Source organism: Heloderma suspectum, chromosome 10 (genome assembly GCF_057233095.1).
Source record: "Heloderma suspectum isolate Gila_16-S chromosome 10, 16-S_ref, whole genome shotgun sequence".
NCBI lineage: Eukaryota > Metazoa > Chordata > Lepidosauria > Squamata > Helodermatidae > Heloderma > Heloderma suspectum.
In genome coordinates, this window is record NC_139467.1 from 36,122,691 (window position 1) to 36,142,754 (window position 20,064).

General features: G+C 44.5%; 1 protein-coding gene across 2 annotated transcripts; it reads left to right on the forward strand.

Moving 5' to 3' along the window:
• The first annotated feature begins 40 nt into the window (after nt 1-40).
• NCDN (neurochondrin) lies at nt 41-15,024 on the forward strand. Of its 2 annotated transcripts, XM_084815968.1 has the most exons (9): nt 41-180; nt 2,165-2,249; nt 3,805-3,944; nt 4,370-5,347; nt 6,077-6,318; nt 10,934-11,158; nt 11,584-11,726; nt 12,980-13,126; nt 13,964-15,024. In XM_084815968.1, exons 3-9 carry the CDS (start codon nt 3,819-3,821, stop codon nt 13,984-13,986), a joined length of 1,884 nt encoding a protein of 627 aa, XP_084672094.1. In that variant the 5' UTR covers nt 41-180; nt 2,165-2,249; nt 3,805-3,818; the 3' UTR covers nt 13,987-15,024. The 2 variants fall into 2 exon arrangements, with proteins under 2 accessions (XP_084672094.1, XP_084672092.1); XM_084815966.1 differs by having other exon boundaries at nt 12,980-15,024.
• The last annotated feature ends 5,040 nt before the right edge of the window (nt 15,025-20,064 follow it).

Below are 20,064 nucleotides of genomic sequence, written 5' to 3' on the forward strand. Positions count from 1 at the left end.
GCTAGTAAGGGCCAGGTTGATTGGTTAAGAAAGCAAAGGGGGGGGTTAGGTGGGCTGGTTAGTTGGTTGGCGAGCCCAGTTGAGTGCGGGAGCTGGCGGAGAGAGGTTCGTTGGAGGCAAGAGGAGAAGGGCGCTTTGGCTGCGGCTGCCCCCGCCACAGGCCCTGTCTGGAAGAAGCTGGTGAGGAGGATGGGAGGTGGGGATGGCTCGTTCGTGGGATGGTTGGGGGGATGGATTGGGATTACTAAGGAGAGAACCGAAAAACCGAATGCGTTACTGAGGGAGGGCCCAGGGGCTCTCTAGGCCCTGGTTCGTGTGGGAAGCTGTTTTTCCGTGGGAGAACCTGAACCTCTGGGGCAGATCCTGCGCCTTTTACTTCGCACCTCTGACACAGGCGCACACCGTTTCTGGTGGTCCTGAGCACCTCTCGCGTCGTGGTTAGCGTGTCCTGCCTGGATGGGTGGGGTGGGGTGGGGTGGAGGGCACGGCAGGTCCAAATCCCCCATCAAAGCTCTCACTGGACCTGTCACTCCCTTGGTCTCGGACTAGGCATCTGCAATGCTCCTACGCAGGGCCGCCTTTAAAGCCAGGCTGAGAACTTCCGGCGGTCCAAAACTCAGCCACCAGGAGGATGCATGCGGGGGCTGGGCGGTTCGATCGTATCGCACCAATTTTGTGCATCGGTTGGCACTGGTTAACCTCTTTGCTTCCAGGCTTGACTTGCAGCGCGGCCCTCAATGATGTCTCCTCATTGAGCTGAAGGGGGCTTCCTCCCTGGTAAAGGAGTACAGGGTTGCAGCCTGAAATTGCTAATACGAACCTTTAAAGCCCTGAACGGTCTGGGACCAGAATATTTGAAGTACTGCCTGCATGAACCTATATAAACCTTCCCTGGGTCCTAAGGTCAGCTCAGAGACCCCGCAGTCTGGCCCACCACTAAGGCTGATCAGGCTGGTGGGTACCAGGGACAGGGCTTCTTCATTTGTGGCATTTGCTTGCCCAATAAATGTGCTTGGCTCCCTCTCTTGTGACCTTTAAGTGTGACCTTAAACACTTCTTTAATACTCCCAAGCTTTTTATTGATCTTATTGCTGGCCACCTATATATTATTTTAACCTGATGTTTTATTATGTTTTACCAATTGTTTTTTGTTTTTAATGTTTTTATTATAAGCTGCCCTGTGAGGACTTGCTTAAAAGGTGGCGTAGTAATAAATAAACTACCTCCCAGGGTTGTTATGAGGATAAAGGGCCGGGGAAAGAGCCATGGAGAAAAGGAAGGATATAAATATAACATATCTCTATAGATCTCTGCTAGAGTAGTAGGAGCACATTGTAGTTGGAACAGGGTTGTTGATCCTTGACCCTCCTGCAGTATGGGTCCAACGCTAGACCACAGTACTAACATAATGCAAGCCATTCTCTACCTCATCTCCCTCCCCCCAATCTGCAATAAGGGATATTAATAATGGGCTGTGTTGAGAGTTGCCATAAGCATCTCCCTTTTAGAATTGATATCCTACCCTCTTAAAATATATCAAAGATGTCATTTAAAAGAAAAGGGCGTTTTAAATTTTTTTATCAGATACAAAACCAATTCAGTAAGTATAAAACCCAGTATTACAATGAAACCAGTACTGAGCAAAATCAAAATTAAAACAGTTCCAAAATCCCTCCAAAAAGACAATCCACATTACTAACGCTGGTCTTAGTATATTCTGAGGGGCCTCAACAGCCTGGCTACATTCAGTTCATGGGGGGGGGGGCAGGGGGGGCAGGGGGAATGTTCTCACCAGGCTAGATGTCTCACAGTTGGCTTCCACATTTCTCCTCTAGAGGAGGTTTGCCGCTGTTAAAGCGTACAACTGAAGAAAAGTATGGGGATATTGGACAATTAATTTTTCCTGGCCTAGTATAGGAAGTGTTTGCGAGCAGCTTCTTAAGCATTTGTATTTATCCCATACAAGAAGGCCTGAATTTGAAAGCATACATTTCTATCTTTGCTGAATGCAGGGCTAGAGGCTGACATGATGCTGCCAAGTCACTGCAGTGGTAAAAGACTTAGATTTTTCTACATTGACTCCTATGAGCAGATGTGGCTTTACCACTTTAGCAATTAATTAGTTTTTAAGGTGCCACAATATTTTTTGTTCTTTTCTTTTCAGTGAGATACATCCAAGGCTTCAAAAAAACAACAACAACAACACTAGGAAGGCTGCAAACAAAAGATCTCCCCACCACCACCCTCAGGTGTGAAACTTGTTTTAGATTTGGGTTGGGTTTTGGTGATGGGTGGAGTTTTAAGATTTATGTCCTAAATGTAAGACTTATTTTTGTCTCTTTCATGTTTGCATCTTAATAATTTTATATAATGCTTTAGAGCAGTAGTTCTCAAATTTTATACTTCAGGGAACATTGATTTGTCTGTCATATCTACTACAGAACCCTTATGCATTGTAGAATATTTTACAGCATTAGTGAGCAGAACATTGATCAGGATCTGTTGGTAGATCTCTGGTGGTTTGCAGTCATTAGCAAGGGTTTCTGACTGCCAGTTGTCTAGCCATAGCTACAGTTAAAAACTTCCTCGCCCCCTTAAATTCGATTGCTGAACAAGAATTGGACTAATTCATGGAGGATAAGGCTATCAGTGGCTACTAGTCTTGATGGCTATATGCAACCTCCAGTATCAGAAGCAGTATGTCTCTGATACACCAGTTGCTAGGGAACATGGGCTGGAGGGTGCTGTTGCACTCATGTCCTGCTTGTGGGTTTTCCACAGGCAACCAGTTGGCCACTACGTGAACAGAATGTTGGACTAGATGGACCCTTGGTCTGATCCAGCATGGCCCATCTTACATTCTCAATGCTTGGAGCAGGAGAAATCAGGAGTGGATTTTTCTGTGAAAATATTTGTGAGCTTGATTCTCTTACTGATCACAAATTCCCAGGCTAAGCATGTGCTTAAAGGCACCCTGTTCCTTAATTCTTAGAGTATGTCTGCCCTCTTGAGCCACTATTTTGCACTTCGCTCCAGGGTTCTAGTGAAATATGTAATATGTTGTGAACCACTTCAGGCTTTTTAGCATGTTCTAAAATAAATAGTAAAGAAAAAGTAGATCCTGTAAGCCTGCAGCCTACCTACCTCTGGTCTAGGCCCCTAACTTCACGTGGAGCAGTGGCAAGGCATTCTGAATATTGTTGTTGCCTTGCATGAACTGAGTTCCCCCTAGAATGCACACACAGTATTCTCCTGCAGGTGCATATTGCAGAAGAGGCATCAGGTAAGATGCTTTTCAGGGAAGCTTGGAGTTGTCCACCTGTTCACTGATCTGCTCACTGAGGTATCCCAACAAGCTTTCTGGTTCATAGCTGAATCTCTTAACTATTTCACTGTACTAAAATCTTTGAAGTTGGGAAGACTAGAAATCTAAATAGGTTTTGAATTTTGGCCCTGTTTTCAACTCATCATTAAAAGTTGTCCAATAATTCTGGGTATTAGAATTGTATTTTTCTCTGCCAGCCCAGTAAAAGTAGATTGAAAATTTTTTTATAAGCAAATGTTCAGAAAAATCAGATTCTTGCATGGCACTATCATTTTTCCTCCGGTATCTGAGCAACCAGGAACCTGACAATGTTCCAGCTCTACCAGTACTAATGTTCATTTCCCTTCCTGAATGTCATTCTTGTCTTTGCCAGTAACAGCAGCTCCTGTTGTTCAAAGCTTGGCTTTTCCAGTGTCGTTAGGACAGGTGACCTTATGCCTGTCCTATTTTATGAAAACTATTGTGGTCTTTACTTACAGCCAGAGTAGGTGCCATGGCCTCAAATTCAGGAATCGCCCCTGATGATGGTGAAAGCAGCAAGAATTCTACACTGGAGAGATGCCTGAATGTGTTTAGAGATGCAAGCAATGATAGTGAACAATTTGCTGCTCTGCTTCTGGTAAGAATCTGGCCTACAATGACTGCGAAGACTGATTGGTAGGCAAATGTGGAAATCAAGATAATCTCTTTTAATCCATGGTAGTTGGGTGGCAGTTACCTCAGTTTCCCACCTGCAAAATAGGAATAAGTACTAATAACACTTTGTACCAATGTAGCACTTTTTGAGCATTCAGGTGCTTGAGATAAAACTGCTTGGTGTAATTAAGACTATTGATCAGGTTACAGTATTAACTCTTGTCCTGTGGACCAAAGATTTTAACATGGGCCTGTAGCATGCCTGAGGAACCAAGAGAACTGCAAAAAGAGGGGAGGGGAAATCCTAGTTAAGAAGCTGCAGGAAAGAGCTGGCTGGTCCACCTGCTAGCCCAGTTGAGTCATACAAGAACTTTGCAGACTTCTGATGCCTGCTGGTTTCTCTTTCAGGTGACCAAAGCAGTAAAAGCTGGAGAAATCAACTCCAAAGCCCGCCGAAGGATCTTTGATGCAGTTGGCTTCACATTCCCAAACCGGCTCCTCACTTCCAAGGATCCCCCTGAGGGATGCCCACAGCACACATTCCAAGCCCTTGGCCTCACCCTGCTGGCCTGTTTCTGCACTGATCCAGATTTAGCCAGGCATCCTCAGATCCTTAACAAAATCCCAGTATTCAATGATGTGATTTCAACTTGCAAGCCAGGAGATGCTTCCTGTAGCTCCATGATTGATGATGTTTACCAGTGCCTCAGAGCTATCCTGGCCACTCCTAAGGGTCCCAGAGAGCTGGTGAACAGGGGAACTCTCTCAGCGCTGTGCTTGGCCTATGTGAATCACAGCTATGGCTTTGATCAGGCCCTCCAGCTGCTTGTGGGGCTTCTGACATCAGTGGAAGCGAAGTGCTGGCAGAGAGCCACTACTGACCTCATGGGTGTGCTTAACCTACTCAGTGCAGAATTCCAGAAGGCTGAAGACATGACCAAATTCCAGCTGTGTGAAGTGCTGCCCCGCTTCGTGCCTCCCCTTCTCCCCACTGGCTCAGAATGCCTCCAGCCCCTCTACCGAGGCCTCTCTAACATCCTGACCAGCAAGCTGAGCCCTTCCCAGCGGGACCCTGCCTTGAAACTGGCAGCCAGCCTGTCACAAGCCTGTGGCTCAAGGTGGATCCCAGCAGGGAGCTCTGGCAGCAAGTTCTTTGCCTTGCTGGCAAATCTGGCATGTGTGGAAGTCCGCCTGACCCTGGAGGAGCTGGACCTGGCAACAGTGGACAAGAAGCAGGAGTTGATGGCTGCTTGTTATGTCCTGATGGAGCTTGCGATTATGGAATGCACGAGGGAGAAGGGTTCTTTGCTGCAGGATGCCCAGAAAGTTCAGCTGGTGGGGATCCTGGGGGAGGCCTTCAGGGCTGTCATACACTACCTGAGACAGGTAAAGTGAGGCTCCCCAAATCTTCCCATCCAACATGGCTGCCTCTATCAGGAGTTCAGGTAGCAGTTGATAATCCACCTGGATAAGGGCTTGAGGCTGCCAGGTATGCCTGGCATCCACTTGAGGCAATTATTGTAGGTAGGCAGAAGCTGAAGTTTGCACATGGGGAAATGGTACAGTACTGCTCCTTGTACAGTACAAAGAGCAGAAAAAGTAAGAGGGGATCTAGAAATGGCATGCCTGGGATAAGGAGAACAGGGAAGCTCTGAATTCCTGTCAAGGCAAGTAGCAGTTTCTCCCAAATTGGGGCTGCTTTGACTTATGTTTATTTAGGGCTTTCGGTTGGGAAGGCTGGGCCTGAGAACCCCTATAGGACAACTTTCCCCAACCTGGTGCCCTCCAGATGTTTTGGACTTCAATTGGCATCAGCTCCAGCTGGTGCAACGAATGGTCAGGAATGCTGGGAGTTGTAGTCCAAAGCACCTAGAGGGCACCAGGTTGGGGAAGGCTGCTCTAGGAAGAGGAGAAAGGTTGGAAGACTGCTGATCTCCCAGCTTCCTGTGCTGGCTGGGTAGCTGAGGCCTCTACCCAAGGAAACTGCTGTAGTCCTGCAGGTGCTGACACTTAACAGCCTTGAAGCAGCAGGTGGTTATGTGCTCATTTTCCTTTGTCTGATTCGCAATGCCTTCTACTCCACAATGCTTTGTGATGGTTTTGTCTGTCCCACAGGTAGGGCGGAAGAAGCTGGAGGATCCTTTCATCTTTGCCTCTGTTCGCATCCTTGGGGCCTGGCTGGCTGAAGAGACTTCTTCCCTCAAGCAGGAGATCTGTGACCTTCTACCTTTCCTCATATATTATGCCAAGATGCAGTTTGAAGAGGAGAGGCGAGGCAGAAGTGCTTTGCAGCATGAGGCGGAGCAGGCTGGGCAAGGCAGCATCCAGGGGCCTATTTGGCGAGGGGACGCTCTGAGGTGGGGTTCCCACAGTGGGTTGTTGCCATGGGGTTGCTTGGCTACTTTACATAACCTTCTAGTTTCCAGTGTTGGGGTTGGAGCTGTTTTGTTTGTTCTGAATTTGAAGTGTTGAAGTAGAATAAATCTAATGACAAACTGAGAGTTGGAAAGGCCCTGATTCAGATTTCATCATGGGCATTATGTCACTGGCTCCTGGCCTTAGCTGCCCCTCTTATAACATGGGGAGAATCCCTCTGATAAATCTGTGCATTACTGTCTTTTTGGAAACTTTCCTGAATGCTCTGGCAACAGCTTGTGCTCTGAAGTACAAGAGTGAAGTTCCTTCTTTTTATAATATCTATATTTCAGTGGCCTTTGACTGGTTTCATTCTTTCCTTGTAGGGTGGTCCCCCAAAGTGGTTAGTTGGGAGGCTTGCTCTGTCTCCTGGGAAATGTGGAATGCTGTTTCACAGATCTGTTTTGTCACCCTTGTTTAACATTTATATCAAGCTGCTGGGAGAGATTGTCTGGTGCTTTGGGGGTTGCATGTTATCAGTATGGCAATGACACCCAGCTCTGTATTTCGTTAGCTAAGCAGCCAGGAGCAGCAGCCTCAGCTGTGGCCAGATAGATGAAGGCTAACAAACTGAGGTTGAATTCAGACAAGATAGAAGTGATGCTGGTTGGAAGGCCCGAGTTCCTGACAGCAGTTAATTACCTGTTGTTGGTTAGTGTGCATGAAGTACTCCTGGAACCAGGTATGCAGTTTGGACCTGCTGTTAGATAATGGTAGCCAGGAGTGCTTTCTGTCAGTTATATTTGGGGTGCTGTTGGACCCAGAACTGTCACTTGAGGCACAGGTGAACTCAGTGGCACGGAGCACTTCTTATCAGCTTACGCTGGTATACCAACTACGCCCTTATCTGAACAGAGATAGCCTAGCTACAGTTATCCATGCTCTGATAACTTCTCGTCTGGATTACTGCAATGCATTATATGTGGGGCTGCCTTTGAAAATGGTCTGGAAACTTCAGCTGGTCCAAAATAGGGCAGCATGATTTTTTTGAATATATTTTTATTTTATTTTTATAAATGAAATAAACAATACCAAAATTACCAACAACCTAATCAGTACTTCAATTTCCCAACAGTACAATATTCTGATGAGGACACCACAATAACAGAGAGAAGAAAAAAAAGAAAAGGGAGGAGGAAAGGAAGAAAAAAGAAAAATTCCCTCTCCCTCCCCCTTAAAGAATTGAGTTTAAACTCCAACACCCCCCGGCCTCCGATGCCATTCTATTTTAAAAACTATATTTATAACCTTAACAATCTTACAGTTTAATAAACAACCTTACATTTCTATATCATATCATCATATCAAAGAAACAGGTCTACAATTCAGTCCCGAAAGCCTATATTATTAGTAATAATAATAATAATAAAATATAGTATTATATAATAAAACTTAATATAAACCTTCAACCATCAGCAATATATTTTATACTAGATATATTATCTATTTTAAAATAAAAAATAAAAAAGCAAGAAAAAATAAAAGATGAAAGAGTAAACCAATATAAATATAATCATTTATCTTCTGAATTAGCCTAGATCATGTAGACTAAACACAAACAGTTAACAAAGCTTGTTTAAAGATTCCAGTTCATGGGGTTGTAACAGAATTCTCACGCATTTTTACGTTAAGCCATGCCTTCGCTATTTCATGATTTAGAAACGTCTTCATCTGACCTTCAGACACAATACAAAGTGTAGCAGGATATTTTAAGTAATATGGTAAGTTCATTTGTTTTGCCATATTCTTTGCTTTGATAAATTGCCTTCTTTTATTCGCCACCTCTTTGATGTAGTCTGGAAATAACATAACTTTATCTTGTTTCCAGGAAAGGCTTCCAGCCTCCCTTGCCAAACGCAGGATATTAATTCTTTGTGGAGACTTTTGCAAATTCAGCTATGACCGTGTAATCAGTCCCTTCAGCATTTGGCACACGAAATGCCTGCTCAATATCAAATAATCAGATGGAATAGGGAATATCTCATGCAAAAGTTTATCCACTAAAATAGGCAATTTTACATCATTAGGCAGATTTTTAATCCCAATAATACGTACATTGGATCTTTTCGTGAAGGCCTCCAGTTGAGACATTCTATCAGATATTTTTAAAACAAATTTGTGTCGTAGTTTCATTTCCTGCCACTCGGTCTTCAAGCTCATTAATTTTTGTCTCCATTTTTTGCCATGATGCATTAATTAAATCTACAGCTCCTTGCAAGGCGGTGATGGAATTTTGGATTAAATCCAACCTTTTGACTTGTTCCGTAAATTGCGAAGATAAAGTCTTTATCAGCGTAAATAGTTCCCCTATATCTTCTGTTTTCGGCACTTTTGACACCGGATGCAGGGGGAGTAGATGCCGGCTCCTTTCTTCTCCTCAGCGCAGACATGTTTCTTTCAAACAGATCTTACAGGTCCTCAGATGTTCTCAAATATTGTTAACATTTCTTAAATCATCCCTCAGAGGTTGTTGATATTTCTTAAAGCATATATTATTATGAGACACATCAGCCCTGTTTTCTCCTATAAAATAGGAGTCTCAGTACAGCTTTTTGCGTTGGTAAAGCCCTGGGAAGATAATCCTGGAATCCAGCCCGCCCACTATCTCATGGGGGTTACTTTTCTCCAAGATGTTGTCCAGAGCTGCCTTGCCCCCCCTTTCAATTCCAGGGGGGAGATGAAAAGGTTTTTCAACCTTTTAAAAAGTTGTTTGAGAAAGCTCCCATAGAGATCCATGGGAAGCTGCCAGAGTGACATCGGTCCCAGCCGGAAGTCCACTCAGGGCAGCTTGATTGTTAACAGGGATGAGCTCATATTACGCTGGTACTTTTCCAGCTGCACTGGCTGCCAGTCCATTTCCAGGCCCAATTCAAAGTGCTGGTATTAACATTCAAAGCCCTTAATGGCTTGGGCCCAGGCTATCTGAAGGATCGCCTTCTCCCATGTGTTCCTGCCGGACCTTAAAATCATCCTCAGCGGTCCTTCTCCATGAGCCCCTGCCAAAGGAAGTGAGGCGGGTGGCTACTAGGAAGAGGGCCTTTTCTGCTGTGGCACCCCGGCTGTGGAATGAACTCCCTAGTGAGGTTCGCCTGGCACCTATGTTGTATTCCTTCCGGTGCCAGGTGAAGACCTTTTTATTCTCCCAAGAATTTTAGTATTTGAGCCTTCTAGTCTTTTAGCTTTGTTGTTTTAAATCTGTATTTTAAATCTTCATTGCTGCTAGGTCTTATTCTGGTTTTTTTCTGATTGTATTGTTAGTGTGGTTTTAATGATTTTATATTTTTGAATTGTTTTACTGTGTACTTTTTGGTTTTAATTTTTGTGAACCACCCAGAGAGCTTTGGCTATTGGGTGGTATAGAAATGAAATAAATAAAATATATCTGACAAGGCCAGCTATGTCCTCACCAACACAGTAAAGTAACCTTGCAGCGTTTATCCATGACTTGTGACCTCAAGGACTGACTGGGCTGCCCTGAAACACTATCCAGGGCCTGCAATTAGTGATGAATTCTGCAGCTCAATTGTACGTGGGCATAGGCAGGTGGGAAGCATTTACAGTCAGATCTGCCAGTGAGCTTCCAGCCCTGACTAGAGGTCCTGATGTTTGTTTATCATTTATTAGTAATACTTATATACAGCTTAGTATAATGAAATCTCTAAGCTGCTGACCTGATGTTGACTTTTGAGAATGCCTTCCCCCAGATGAGCCCTCCCGCCTGTTAATTTAATCGCTGAAGCCTCAAGTTCCAGGTTTCCAGTTTGAACCTAAACTCCTGCAATGAATCAAGCTACAGGGTAATAATGTTGCTTCAGTAGGACCGCCCCCTCCATGCTGGACCAGGAGGCTGCTTGGGATAAGCTCCCTACTTACCCAGCTTCTACAGGCTAAGACAACCCCTAATGGTTATTAGCAGTTGTGAAGTGAGCAGTGTTCATAATACAAGGATTATGCAGTGATTTTTACTGAGGGTTCCAGGTCCTGAGAGCAGCATTTGTCTATAGCACAAAGGCTCCCAAACTGAGTCATTTGGGTTCACTGCAGAACATTCTGCAGTCCCCCTGGTGTTAAACTACATTAAGATCTTGAGCTTGGAAAAATCAGTGATCTATAGGCACTTGTGCAGTTCATTGATGGCCTTCGCATTATTTACCGTGAGCTCACACTCTCTGTATTCTCCACAGGGTAGCTGTGTTTGTCTGTTGCAACAAAAAAGACAAAGTCTTGTGGCACCACGTTTTAGATGACACAAGACTCCCAGTTGTTTTTCCTCTGCTTTCTTTTGTTCTTTCATAGATGGGGGTTGTTCATTTTCTCAACTATTATGTTGGGTTTTGTAGGATATCTGGACATCTAGGCAACAGGGCAGCGAACTGGCTGACCAGTCTGCGAGGAAGGCAGTCCACCTTGCTTTGAATTATGCGAAAGCTCTATCAAGTGACTTTACCCCTTCTTCAGTCCAAGCTGAAGGACAGTGTGGTGGTTCTTTAATAGGCTGCTGTGCAAACTGGTCATTAAACTCTGGCTTATTTCCAATGCTTTCATCTCCCCATGCAGATTCCTGTTACCTGGCTTAAGCCACTTGACTGCAGAGGATCGACCCCGTGAGATTCTTATTTCAGAGGGAGCACCAATTCTCCTGTGTCAATATTTCTTATACCGCTGGGAGACATTTGTTTCAAATGCTGAAACCCTTTCTACATCAAAAACTGTAGAAAGCAGTCTTCAAACTTCCTGTGAGATTTTCCTGAATTTGGTTGTCACTGCTCCAGATTTAATCAGGTAATGGGCGTAGGAGGAAGGTGAATTTGCAACACTTTCAATGTGTTAACATAGAGGCAGACCTGGGTGTGGTACTTGAGAGTATACCTGATAGGGAGCTGCAGCCAGTTGTTGCTCCTTGATGAGAATCTCTGCATGGTGCTTATGATTCCAAATACGGATTTATCTTATGCACACATTTTTAGGTGTATACCTAAACGTGTAATGTGTGAAGTCATGCTTAGACTAAGGGGATCTGGCTTTAAATCCCCACTCAGTCATGAAGCTCAAAGGGTGGGGAGCCTTGTGCCAAGTCTCTCTCTTACTTGGCCTAACTTACCCCCTAGGTTTGTTGTGAGAAAAATTAAGATTACATCACCTAAGGTGGAAAGCAAATGTAATTTAACTCAGAAGGCATCTCCTGTTTTTCTTTCTCCCCTCTACAGCCGAGAAGATTGTTTTGCAGCCTTGATGGACGTGGTGCTGAAGTCTCTTCCTTCTCTGCTGCCACAGAGAGAACATCTTGTTCTGACAGCCAATGTGGCAACACTGGGGCTCATGATGGCCAGGAAACTGTTCGCTTACCCAGGCAAGAAATAATTTAGCCAGTGGAAGTTGATGAGCACTAGGTAGGGTTAAGCAGGAGGTCAACGAAGTAACTGGCTTGGTTGTCGCTTCAGTGGTGAATCTGAGTGGGCTGTGCTCACATGGCAGTGCATTGCTCACTCAATTTTTTTTAAACAAATCCCTTCATGTAGACAACTAACACACTACAGAGAAGTATTCTACCCTGGCCTTCTTCCTGACATGCTAGTTCTGTGTGTGGGGATTTATTTCTTTTTGGTATAGAAGAGTATATAATGCCCCAAAGCAGCCTTCGACAGCCCAGGGTTACTTCCTCACTGGTTTACTTCCTCACTGAGAACTAGGCGTATGGGCATATAAGTGATGTTCATGAAGACACAGACACCCCGGTAGTAGTAATATCTTTCTTCCTTAGGTTACCCAGAATGATATTCTCCCGCACCCTGAATTGGGAATTGACAGAGTTTGCCTTAGTTCTATGGGGAGGCAAAAAAGCTAGGATAAGGGAGCACTAGCAGGAGGAACCTCACAGAAGCAAGGACGATAGCTAAAAATATGCTATTCTATTGGTCTCTAGGTTTGCCAGTCAGTACACCCCAAAGCCCGTAGAGCAGCCCAAGTTCTGCTGATTGGGAACTGTATATTTTTAAAATACTATGTAGGTACTTCCCTTTCTGTTGAAGAGCTCTGGATGGTGAACATGAGGGTTATCCCATTCCATCCTTGCAGCAGCCTGATGAGGTTGATTAAGCAGTGAGAGAGCAACTTGTCATGAGGTCATTCAGTGATATCCATGGCTGGGGAGCAGGGAATTTGACCCCAGGCCCACTTTGGGGCTACATCACACAGCAGCAAACCCAGGTTTATGACTGAATGTACTCTCAAAAAGGACTTCTAGTCAGTTCTGGCTTCCTGATTGAGATTATCTGCCTGAGGCACATGTTTACCGTGTTCACATGCTACAATTGTTGGTGTACACTTCGGAGAATCAGCACACTGTCAAGTACAGCACACTGGAAAAGGAGGGTTAACATGTCATTTCTGGCCTATCTGAGAAACATAACCTGACCTAAGAAAGGTTCAGGGAGGAACATGTCCTCTCCTTGCTGATACCAGTGCCTTGGATTGGCCAGCCTCAATTCAAAGAAATGTAGGCAGGGCTCAGCCTGAGGGGATGGACCTCTTTCCCGACCTGAGGTAAGCAGATGTCATTTGGCATATGCCCACCTGACATGACTCTTCATTCCTCATTCCCAGGTCTCCAAGGGACTCCAGAATCCGAGGGCTTCTTTGTTGCTGCCATCCGTTTCCTGGCAGATGCACATGTCGCCCAAACTGATCCTGAGGGGGCGATTATGACCTTGAGTGTTTCCCCAGCCTACAAAGCAGCCTGGCCAGCCATTCGTGAGTTGTGGTTTCTGGGTATGCAGGCCTTTGCTAGCTGTGTGCCCCTCTTCCTGTGGCTGCCACAGGATGTCCTGCGCTCCAGGTGGCTTCAGGAGCTCCTGGCATCACTGGGCCATGTGGCACCAGCATCTGTGGACTTGGAAGTTATCAGAGCTTTCCAGGGCATCTTGGTGGAGTTGGCCAGAGCTAGTCAGCCATGCTTGGAGATGATCCAACAGCACCGGGGTTTGGAGCTGGCCAATATGTATGGCATGGCAGCCTTAGAGCAATGTCTCTCTGAGCAGTGAGCATGCTCAGGAATGTGTGGTGGCAGGCGAGGTGTTTTCCCTGAAGCAGTTTTATAATGCTGTTTCGTGCAGATAGATGCTCTCTGATCAGTAAGACATGGGATATGTCAGGCCTCTCTACTTCCCAGGTGGCTGCACAAAGTGATAAAGCATAATATTATTTATGTTATTTATGTTATTTATTTATTATTTATTTATTTTGATACTTTTATGCTGCTTTTCAGGACAGAAAAGTCTTCTCAAGGCAGCTCACAGAAATAACATAAAAATAATTTAAAAATTAAAACAGCAGCATAAAACAACTCAAACCCTGATCAGCAATCCACAAAAACATAATATCAAATAATAAGCAGTGGCTGGGCTGGATTTTTAAACTGCGTCACCAATTAAAGGATTGGAACAAAAAGGTCTTCAAGACCCATTTAAAAAATAGCTAAGGGGCGGGGGGGGGGGGAGGGCCAAATGTATGTTCTGTGGATGGGAGTTCCACAAAGATGGGACCACCACTGAATAGGATAATGATGTTGTCTAAATGCATGTTTCCTAGGTCTCTGTGATATCGTAGAGTAACATGAAGCAAAAGTCTTACCTGCTGGCAGTAAAACAATCGCACAGTGTATGCCAATGCACGTTAGTGCTGCTCAGTTGACTCTAATGCATTGTGAAGAAAGCTACCGTTTTGCTCTGGAGAGAGAGCAAATGTGTGCTAAAGGAACTTTGGCTGTAACCTAGTGTGGAAGGGGAGGAATGTTTAGCTAGGTATAGTGGCTGTACCCAGTGTCCTTTGCTAGCCTTAATCAGGCTTCTGGGTGCCCAAGGGCATAATGGGTAGTCCATCTAATCATTGCCTCAGGCCTAGTATTGAAGCTTTTTTTCTTGAGGACACCAAGGGAGGATACTTCCTCTCATTTATTTAATTGTAATTATTTATATTCCACTGTTAAAAATACAAATCCTTCCAAGGCAGCTTACAAGTAAAAGCCAACTACCAAAACAGAATGTGTCATCAGGATCCTTCCGACAGGATTGCTGGTGTCAATTTGTGTTTGGTTTGGGGGTTTTTCTTGTTTTTTACTTAATAAATTTATACCCCACTTTTCAGGTCAAGAAACCTACCCAAGTTCAACATAAAAACATTTTAAAACAAGAACAAATAATTTAAATCCAACTGAAATAATTCACAAACCAGCTGGGTGGGTGGGTGGGTGGGAAGAGAACAGTCCATCTGGAGCAGGCTCTGAAGTCTGCCTGTCTCCCTCCCTCACTCTCCTGTTCCTTCCCACGGCCCTGTTGGGGAGCGGGGAGAGGTAACGAGCTTGGGCAACAAGAGGGTTAAAGCCACTTTGCTGTTAAAAAAATGGACTCCCTTTGAATTGACTGCAGTTCAAGAAAAATGGGTTTCCTAGGCCAAAGATACAGAAGTGGGATCTAAACTCTCCGGACTGTGAATGCTTGCTTGTTTTGGCTTCTCTGTATTGTTCAGCATGTAGGCTCCTGCATGCAGCTGGTCAGTATTATGTTCCTGGATTGGGGGCTGGTTCAGCCCATGAAGCTCTTGGCCTTTGCTCATTCTCCTGGTGTTTCTAGTTCAGTAAATAAAGTGCTCTGTCTTGTAATAAATGCCTGGTTACTACCGATGCACGCATTTTATTCAACACATAGATGTCCTCTTGAACCAGAGATCTTTCCTGTGGTCTCCCATGAGCTTGTTCTCAAAGGAGTCATTTATTTGCTGCTAATCAAGGCAATGTGTGGAGCAGAGACCAACCAGACCAACCTCAAGTCAGGAGGAATATAAAAAGAGCTCCACTAGATGAAACCAAAGATCCCTCTACTTCATTATTCTGTCTCCAGCAGTGGCCAACCAAGATGTCCCATGAAAAGTTTACGAGTAGGGTGACAGCCCTTCCTTTTTGCTTCAACCGCTAGTATTCAGAGGTTTATAGTCTCTGAACGTGGAAGCTTCACTTAGCTAATACATGTATTAGCTATATAGATGGCTGGCCCTATACCCTGTCAATAAAAATAAAAAATCCCCAGTGACACATTTCAGATGCCTATACCAACCATGGCAATGCTGCTTAGGGGATGCTGGGAGTTGTAGGACTTTTTTTTCTGCCTAAACACACCCTTAAGTCTGTTGTGATTATTTTTGGTAGGGAATTTTCTCCAGCTTGTCTCCAGATCCATTCCATCTGTTTCAGGACAGATCAGGGGGCGCCACCCCACCCCAGCATATCGAAGACAGCTTGAGGTAGAATGTTTGGGGTAGAACAGAGTGGCTGTCCCTGGATGACATGAAAGTGAACAGCAAGAACTAGATTTCGGAGCAAGAACTTAGTCCACTGCCTTCCAGGAAGCAGCTCCTACTGCGAACAACTTAAACAGGTGTAGGGAACCTGTAGCCTTCCATTACAATTCCCACTATCCCTAGAGGATTACAGCATCCCATGCTGGCAGGGGCTCATAGGAGTTGGAGTCCAATAGTATGTTGAGGGCCACAGTTACCCCACCTTACCCAAAAACAGGAGTCTTGAAACTCAGCCCAAGGATTGTATTCAGTTTTGAAGAAGCTTTGGGGGGTGCATTCCAGTGTTGGGTGGAGGAAAAAATGTCAGCATAGTTTAGCTTAAGGCTCTTGCTGCCAGAAATCTTAAGAGAAGCACTTCAGCCTTTTTGGAATGGGGAAACAGCACAAAAGCTGCGAAACTGCCACATGGTTGGGGGCAACGCCGCCTCCCAGGCAATGCCAGGCAGGCTGGATTTGGCTCTCAGGCCTGAGGTTCAGCACTCCTGTCTGAGGCAAGCGTGTGGAGAAGAGTATCTGGAACTCAATTGAGGCAAGTCTTTCCTGACAACTGGCAGTTCATTGTCTTCACTCCAGTTCCACCAAGGCAAGGTTAAGAAGCAAACCCGAATCCAATTCTTCAAATGGGGGGAGGGGGGAAATCCTCAATTGTTTCACCGACTGATTTCTTGAGTCTGGTCAGCCAAAATTCAGCTTTATGGGAAGAAAGGTATTTAAGAAGCAGGTGTAACCTCATGCTTTCAGTCTCGAAACATTTCTATTAATTTATGCACCAGCGGTGTGAAGTGGAACAAAGGGGTCATTGACATTTGCCTGGATGAGGTGCTGTTTCTTGGCTGGTGACAAATGCAGCTATCTCACATTCAAGCCTATAAAAGCTTTAATAACATAGTTCTTGCTCCTAATCACAGGCTTGTGTGTACTTATGAATGTAGGAAGCACTGGGCTCCCTCTTCTGCCTACTGAGAGAGGAATGTTCAAGCAAGTTCATTCACTTGCCCAAGAAACATTTCAGTGAAACACTGGGGGGCAGGAGGAAAGAAGGCCGTATACTGAGTGGATATTGGATGCTTGAGATGTAGGAGTCATGGTTGAGGTCACTGTTTTACTCTTAAGCCCACCTGCATCTAATGAATTCAGTATCCTGGTGCCAGGTACTGGGCTGGCACTGCACAACACACACTGTCCTGCTTCCATGATCATCACCTGGAGGCAATCGCCTTTGCTCTGTGGTCAAGCAGCTTGTTCTGAATACAAAAGTTCCCAGGTTTGATCTCCAGTTAAAAGAACAAGATGGCAGGTAATGAGAAGAGACGTTGGAGAGCTGCCAGTGGTCTAACTCGATACGAGGCAACTTCCTATGTTCCTATGGAGGATTCCACATCAATAACCAATTGCAGAGTATCTCTGCTATATATGTATATGTTCCTATCACTTCAAATACTTCACAGGAGTCCTGTTCATGAAAGTAGTGCTGGAGAGAGTTCTGCATAATGTTCCATTACTTCTTTTTCAGCACTACCGAGGTTATATTTTAAAAATAAGGTTGAGGAAGCACCATAAGTAACATTTGAATCAGTCAAAAGGGTAGGTGTTCAATGGGCCACTGCCAAAGCTGGTCAGAGCCAGAGAATAAGTCAAGAGCCAGCAAAGACCATTGTTGCCCAGGCAAATTTGCAGCCCAAGTAAGAAGCCTTTGCAGCCCATTCTGTTGAGGAAAGCCAAAGGTCAGCCAAGGGTGGTGAAATCACTCCAGACCTAGAAACATGTTACTCTCTTGGAAGATGCTCCAATATGTAGCCCTGATGGAGGACCCCTGATTCTACTCCTGGTAGTTTCTTGACACCCACCAAGCCAAACACAACTTTATTTTGTGACCTGCCAAGTGCTTGACAGACCCCTGTTACTCCATTCCCAGGCAGTCAGTATAATTAAGAACTCCCTAGTATTTCCTTCTAGTTCCCGTTCAAAGAGGTGTTATATATAGTAGCTATCAAAAGTCACTAATCAAGCGCCTTCAGCTAGTTACAGAAACATTAATTGACCATTAGTTGCCATTAAAGAAACTATTCTAGCCTAGAAAAAAAAGACCTCACTTGACACAATGCAATAGATGATTACAATGCAATAACACTGTGTTACAATAAATATTAAAAATACTTTTTGTGGCCCAGCCCTATGTTTATTCAGAAGCATGTCAGGTCTGAACATCTTTCCATCATGTAGTAGAAACTCTGCTGCATGGAGATCACTCTCTCAAGCTCAGTTCACTGTTACTGGAAAAATGTGATTATTCCCGTAGCGAGTGTTTCCATTGCTCCTTCAATGATAGACCTGAACACTGCAATTGTGGGAGTATGGTGGGCACCTATTGGTTAGTGCCTGTTACATCACTGGAGCCCTCCCACATCATTACAATTTTCAACTCTTTAAATGTTTTTTTTCTTCAGTGGATTTTCCCCCATTGATCATGTTGCTTAGAGACTGAGTGCCCCAACAGGAGTGTTCATCCAGTCTTTTAAAAGACACTGCACTGCCAACAGCATTGCTTGAGCACTCCGTAAGCTTTTTATTCCCATTTTTCATTTGTCTGTGCACCTCCCCAATTCAGCATTGGAGCATACAAACACAATTTAAGAGGGAAAGAAGAAATGATGACCAGGTGATTTCTCCATTCTGCAGCAAGGCTACACCTATACATACCTGTTACAGGCACATAAATGCACAATAAGACTACAACAGGGTAGCACCCTTAGGAGTATCTTCAGCACTGAGAGATTATTACTCCTTTATTCATTATATCTGGTGAAAGACCTACAGCTAAAGGTCTTTGGAGGGCCCAGGTGACCTTGCTTATATTCCAGATCCATTTCCTAAATGTTTACTTTTGTTTAAACATACATCTCTGGTAAGGATGTGCCTCAGGTTTGGATGAATCTCAAATCAGCAAGGCTGGAGTTGAGGGTAGGCATGGTTGGGCGCCTGCCAAGGGCCTACACACCATTGACCAGATCCCTCTAGAGTTGCTCCTCCTCTTCACCTAGTGACAATGGCTGTGCCATGGCAGACTCAGTGAGGGAGAGGGCCCATTGGGGGTGTCTTGCCCAAGGGCATTCAAAAACCTGGAGTTGGCACTGCAAATTGGGCTGCTTTGGAGAGATCCTTTGGCCCTCCAAGGCAAAGCAGGAGTCCCTTGGAAGCAACCAGAACTGAATCTGGTCCTTCTTGAAGCTACTTGAGTGATTCAGGCTTTAGAGGAACTCATCCCATTATACCATCCCACACCACCTTCAGCAGGACAGTAGTGCCTTCCCTCACAACCACAGGTTGGGGAAGGTGAATAGCTTATTGTTCTCTTCCCACAGCATTTTTTAAAAAAATGCATTCACATGAAACATTTTGAATTGTTTACTAATTAAAAGCTTTAAGCATATTAGACTCGACTGCTTGCATTCAGGTTTTTGCTTTTCCACCTTGACTTACAGTGTCCTTAAGCCATCCCACCACCACAACCACCAAATTTGTGACTATGCACTTCTGTGAAGTTGAAGGCATTTAACATCTCCTGTGATGATCTCTCCCTCTCTCCCCTCTTGCTCCTATATTTTAGTTTGTTTTCCTGTTATTTGGGGTAAGTCACCCTCCAGCTGTGTTCTCCAAGTTGAGTAGCAATGAAGTATTTCATATAAAGGGTTCCCCCAGCTATCTGAAAGCCAAGCAGTAGCCCCTCACTTCCTAGAAAAACTTTGCTAGGTAGCATTGTGCAGACATGATGGTAGCAGAAATTATTTCTTTGCTGCCATTACTGCCATGGAATAGACTCTAAAATAAGCTGTAGCCTGTGTTGCATCAGACTGAGACTGCGTTTTTCTCCACTTATGACTTTCTTATGAGAAAGACAATAGTGTAATTATAAGGAATGGGAAAGGTGTAAAACCTGAGGGAAAAGAATTATTTGTGGGGGGTGTGATTGTAAATAATTTACTTTCTTTCCTGGTCACTTTGCGGCTTCCTTCTGAAAATGTTGATATATAACATGCCAACAGATAAGAAATATGCAGAAAGAAAAATAACTTTTGCGGAATACTTAGAATTTACCACTAGGGGTCACTCTTATGTTAAGTAAAAACCTTTAGACTTTTCTTTCACATCCCGCATGAATCCTGTCATTCTAAAGTACCTGTGGGCCTTTTCACTCATGACATTTACCTTATCAAGGTATACATTGTGTAGATGAGGGGACCCCCCCCGCCCCCGTAAATATGCACTCTGTCCTCACATGACTCTGTGCTGCTGCTAGTATGCATGTTGAGAAGCTCCCGCTGAGGTATTTAACTACG

What these genes read in the sequence shown, in the direction of transcription:
- NCDN (XM_084815966.1), top strand. Translation starts at nt 3,819, where the DNA reads ATGGCCTCAAATTCAGGAATCGCCCCTGATGATGGTGAAAGCAGCAAG. An exon ending in TCATACACTACCTGAGACAG is followed by an intron (nt 5,348 to 6,076) that starts GTAAAGTGAGGC and finishes TCTGTCCCACAG; the next exon opens with GTAGGGCGGAAGAAGCTGGA. An exon ending in ACTGCTCCAGATTTAATCAG is followed by an intron (nt 11,159 to 11,583) that starts GTAATGGGCGTA and finishes TCCCCTCTACAG; the next exon opens with CCGAGAAGATTGTTTTGCAG.